General features: G+C 40.7%; 1 protein-coding gene across 1 annotated transcript in view; it reads left to right on the top strand.

The window, feature by feature from the left end:
- The window catches only part of LOC109861046 (E3 ubiquitin-protein ligase XIAP-like), an 8,427-nt gene extending 8,009 nt beyond the window's left edge, over positions 1-418 (top strand). The window contains exon 5 of the mRNA XM_020440530.1: positions 385-418. Coding sequence (XP_020296119.1) covers positions 385-418 — 34 coding nt within the window. The remainder of the gene's footprint in view (positions 1-384) is intronic.
- Positions 419-5,044: the final 4,626 nt, after the last annotated feature.

Genomic DNA, 5,044 nt, shown 5'->3' on the forward strand with positions numbered 1-5,044 from the left:
GTACGGTGTCGAATAATTTGGTGTCGAATAAATCTGTGTCGAATCGAGCGGTGTCGAATCGTACTGTGGTCAAACGGAACCCGCCCCATTTTTCAGGACCTTTAACTTAGACGAGTAAAGACGCGTCGTCATCATTTTCTGCGGTGCCGCAAATATAGTAGCTGTTGTAATCAAATTCTTTGCTCTGCGGTATGCAACACTTCCATCCTTTCAACGCAGACCATGTCGATGCATAATCAGCCAAGAAGCTGCTGATCTGTCTGATCTTGCGAGTAGACTCCACGGGACGGGACTTCCAAAAATGTAATGTGAGAGAACAGTGCCTTCTCGCAATACCGCTACTTTCTTGACAATAAATCTTTTTTCGACTACAAATCCTTACAGGTCCACAAACGTCGGCACAACCATGATGACGTAATCGTGTGACCAACAAAAGACAAATGCTATCTATCATAAAGTACTTTCGCTCTTAAACGATTTTCTGATTATAAAGGGGAGAAGCGCTGATGTTGCAGTTTATGTAATTTTGCGCACTACGTTGTTTAACGGATTGTATTCAATAACACGATCGTGCAAAATGAGACAATTGGCTGTAGTATTTGCTGGTATATTTTCTTTGCAATCGAATTCAATTCGCACATCGACGGTTGCACTTNTGACCGCCTCGTTTTGACGCGAACAATCAATGATCACTAAAGGACCAAATTGCAGAAAGTTGGAAATCGTGGGAAACGGTACGACAACACCACATCCGTAATACGCTTTACAGAAATGTGTGTACATATGGTACGGCATATTTTTTTTCTATCGAAATCTAAATGCAAGTCGTCATAAGAATAGAATTCAGAATTGAGATAAAGTTTTACGTTGGTCAACTGACAGTGATCGAATCGCGTGACATCTGCTGACATATCGTTTCTTCGAGCAGTCTGTAGCGCAAATATGACGTATCTCAATTTCTCAAGTTGTGTCGCCGTTTTTACAGCCCACGAGTGTTTAGTCGTGCTTTAATGTATGTAATAATGAAAACTCATAGAGATCCCACGAGCGGAAACTCATGGTCAAATACCGTCCGCTTTCCAGAGTTCGTAGNAGCGAGAGCTTCGTGACATCGTTCAATACTACATGTGGCATTCGCCATTGTATTTTAAATAATTCAATTTTTCCATCTAATGCTTCACCATATATCTCAGAAACTGCTGTTATGCAGTTTTTGTCGTTGCGCGATCGTATTAAAATTAGTTTATGACGTGCATTGATAATCGTACGCTTGTAGTCCTCGCAAAATCCTAATACCATACTGAGAGGTACGCAGAAACTAAAGTAACTATATACGTCCGTATGTTGTGTAATATCCCATCCAGCATTCTTCATGGCCATGCTTTTATCATGTGTTAGCAATACATAGTTTTTGATTGTGCTGGTTATTCCAACGTTTCTATTACGATCAATCTCCATACCATTGAGTTCATAGCGAATCTCATCGAACATAAAAGCCACACAATTATTACCCAGAAATACTTTTTTTTCGTCTTTCGTCGTTAACGTCATTTTTCCTTTGACGTAAAAAAAACTTTGACACGGTAAAGTGTACAAGTCCTGCTGTTGTATAGGTATGCGTATCTCATCACTGTGTTCAAATGTTGTGTTCACGTACGGATTATACGTGTGAGTTTCAATCCTAACGATACGATCGTCAAAGATCGGCTCACTTTCAACGTTTAAAATGTCGCACATATTTTCAAAATTCTCGTACAATAAATCCCAACAATTGTGAAACTTCAACGTTTGCCGAACTTAGCTTCTTCCGATTACTGTATGTCGTCGTCGTCATCGTAGTAGTAGTAATAGTAACAGGTGTTTGTAATGAAAACCTCGTATCTCGCGTNACTTGATCCGCCTCGTTCAGTACGAGCATGCCGCGTATTACAGCTGTCGTCGTCGCACGTGTAATCTGACGGTTATTTCTTCTCGAAAATCAAGCAAGTGTCCGTTCTGATCCACAATGCGTATCGTCATATCCGTAATACTCTGTACAATGATCGGAAGGTAAATGATCTGTGCTGGTGTTTCCGAGATCTTATATCCTGGTGGTACGTTCGGTGAGAACTCATGTATCGTATGCACACACCGGTTGTTGCGGTAGCTCTAGCAGTCACGTTGCACTCTATGCGAATAATGTTGATAATATTAATCGGCACGTCTGATACGTACCATTGTAGCGGCTCTAAAAAAATTTATTTGATAAGCGCAGTTTATTTCACTTTTCATTGTATTAGTGTTTGCGCGTGATATTAGTGGAGAGATATTCTCATTCTTATCTTTACTTCTTACATTACGTTGCATTATTGCATGTTGCAGATAATTGTTAATATTCCGCAATTCGTACAATCCTTCAGGAATTATAATCTGCTTGTCATCTGTATCGTAATAAAACTTATTGTTCGACGAATTCACATTCGGTATTGTACGATACGGTTCAAAATCAGTTAGTCCAAGCTCGTAATCACCGTCACTTAAATNAATGGCGGGACAGTAGCTGACTGCAAGGATGTTACTTTCGCCGGTAAGTGTAAACGTCAGTGACATGTTGTCAAATGTGTAATAAAGTCAGATAGCGTACTTTTTAAATGAATATTGCTCATCAACCGCTTGAAAAAACCGCAAACATAGTTGGCCACAATTGCTTTGATTGTAACGTTGATAAGACGTACGGTTATATTCTATTTTGTCCACAGCATGTTCTAGATAACGCACCACCTCTTTTGGTGGTCGAAGATTGCCGATACTGTCGAAATATATGACATGTTTTTCTCTTTTCGCATACGCCACCCAGTGGGTACCTGGTTTATTTGTATCATATAAATTGATGATACCACTCTCGTTAGGACGTACTACGTTCGGTAAGGTATAACGCATTAAAAACACCTTTAAAGAAAGGTATGCGCATGCGCTTAGTTAGCTGTTCCAACTGCATATTTGTTGTTACACCTGTAGGTAATTTTAATGTCTTTCCAGCGTTTTTTTTCTTCTTCTTTAAAAGTCTCTGACCGTATGGAGTCAGATAAATTCCCTGACCTTCCATCGCGCGATTATGACGCTGCATTTCTTCTATCTGTTGCTGCGCAGCTCTTGTATCATTTACCGTTTTTGCAACTTCCGCCGCTCCACCAACGAGTGCACCGAGAGCACCCAGCAGTGGTAGGANCGGTAACACACCACCGCGTTTAGCAATCGGAAGTATTCGCTTTTTTTTGCTGACTTGCTTTTTTTTCAACTCCATGCCGAGTTCTTTCTTTGTTTTCATAGCCGCCCACACGGCGGTCGCAGCGGCTTTCTTACCGAGACTCGAGTCTGCCGCTGTAATGCGATTGCGCGCCTTTGTAGAGAATATCTTATCAGCCACGTGTCGAGCAGCGAGTTCGTTGCTTCGCGAATAAGCTATATCGTGTTCACGGCAAGCCACGTCTAATGGATTAATTCCCCTCTAACTAATCGTTTCTCTAAACGCGTTCCCGGGCCACAAAATTGGTAACCAGGAATATGTAATTCAACGGGAAGAGCGTTTATGACGCGATTTAACAATCCACGACCTGACATAGATTGCAACATACGTTTGACATTAGTGATCTTCTGACGACTGAGTAGAAACGCGTCACTATGAACAGGTGCTACTTGTTATCGCAAGACAGTTGCAAAGAAACCATGCGGTTTGTGCGGCAACCTAAGGTAATCAAAGTAACTAATTTCGACAGCAAAACTCAACAAATGTCCGACAAAAAAATATGCAGACATGGAATAATGCTACCGATTACTATACGCGGTATTGTGTGCGGTCCTTTGAATTGTGGCACGACAAACGTAGTGTTAAGCTTGCTTGAAAGTCCACACGGTGTACGCTTTGAGAACGTGTACGTGTATTCAAAGTCGTTGCAACAACCAAAATATCAATATTTAGAGAGTGCACTTTCATCAGTAGATGAAATCTGTTACTTTACCTTTTCTAATAATACCGATGTGATTCCGCCGAATGAAGCACTTCCGAATTCCATTTTTATCTTTGATGACGTGGCATGTGACAAGCAAGATACAATACGAAAATATTTTGCAATGGGTCGTCACTCGAGTGTCGACTGTTTCTATCTCTGTCAGACGTACGCGAGGATACCAAAGCATCTTATACGTGACAATGCGAATCTTATAATTCTTTTTAAGCAAGATGGTACTAATCTCAAACGTGTGTACAACGATCACGTAAACACAGATATGTCATATGAGGAGTTTTGTACGTTATGTCGCAAATGTTGGCAGCACAAGTACGGATTTTTAGTGATCGACAAGGACAGTCCTTTCGACAGAGATTGCTATAGAAAAGGATTTAACGAATTCGCAATACCGTCGAATGGTTAATTGGTGTTGAAACATCAACCAAGTATTATCTCTTACCGATGCGAGCAATATGGCTGACGAAAGCAGTAAAATTATAAATCGCGAAAAAGTAGCGAAGGAGAGTTGCAAAAACGAGTCAATCCATTCGTCAAAAATATCGCGCTCTGAAAACCGGTAAATTAGAAGAGAAAATTGCATTAGAGAGACAGTTCAAACCTATTAGTGAACCCTTAAAACAGATTGCTGAAAATACTGAAACTAATTTGTCAAATACATCGTTTCTCAAAGACGAGACCCGAATAAGGCGGAAACGAATGCAGACGTCATCGAACGAAACATTGTCTACTACTCTGCACAATTCAAAGCGAGCACGATATAACACTGCAATGGTGACTTCTATTCCAACGAAAGAACGATACAAACGACAATTGACATGGGATACTTTATTGGTTGATACTATCGTCGCCACAAATGCTACTGCCAACGAATCGTTTGAGTCGACTATTCAACGTCAAATGCAAACGTTGGAGGGTCTTGAAACGTTTCATAGTCACATTGGACCGTTGGCGCACCAATATATGAAAGCTATTTTGAGTGGTAAGAAAGAGAACAACATAGACTACGTAGGGTGACACTCTATTGACCACAGTACGAT

Source organism: Pseudomyrmex gracilis, unplaced genomic scaffold (genome assembly GCF_002006095.1).
Source record: "Pseudomyrmex gracilis isolate BER0280 unplaced genomic scaffold, ASM200609v1 scaffold_550, whole genome shotgun sequence".
Classification (NCBI taxonomy): Eukaryota; Metazoa; Arthropoda; class Insecta; order Hymenoptera; family Formicidae; genus Pseudomyrmex; species Pseudomyrmex gracilis.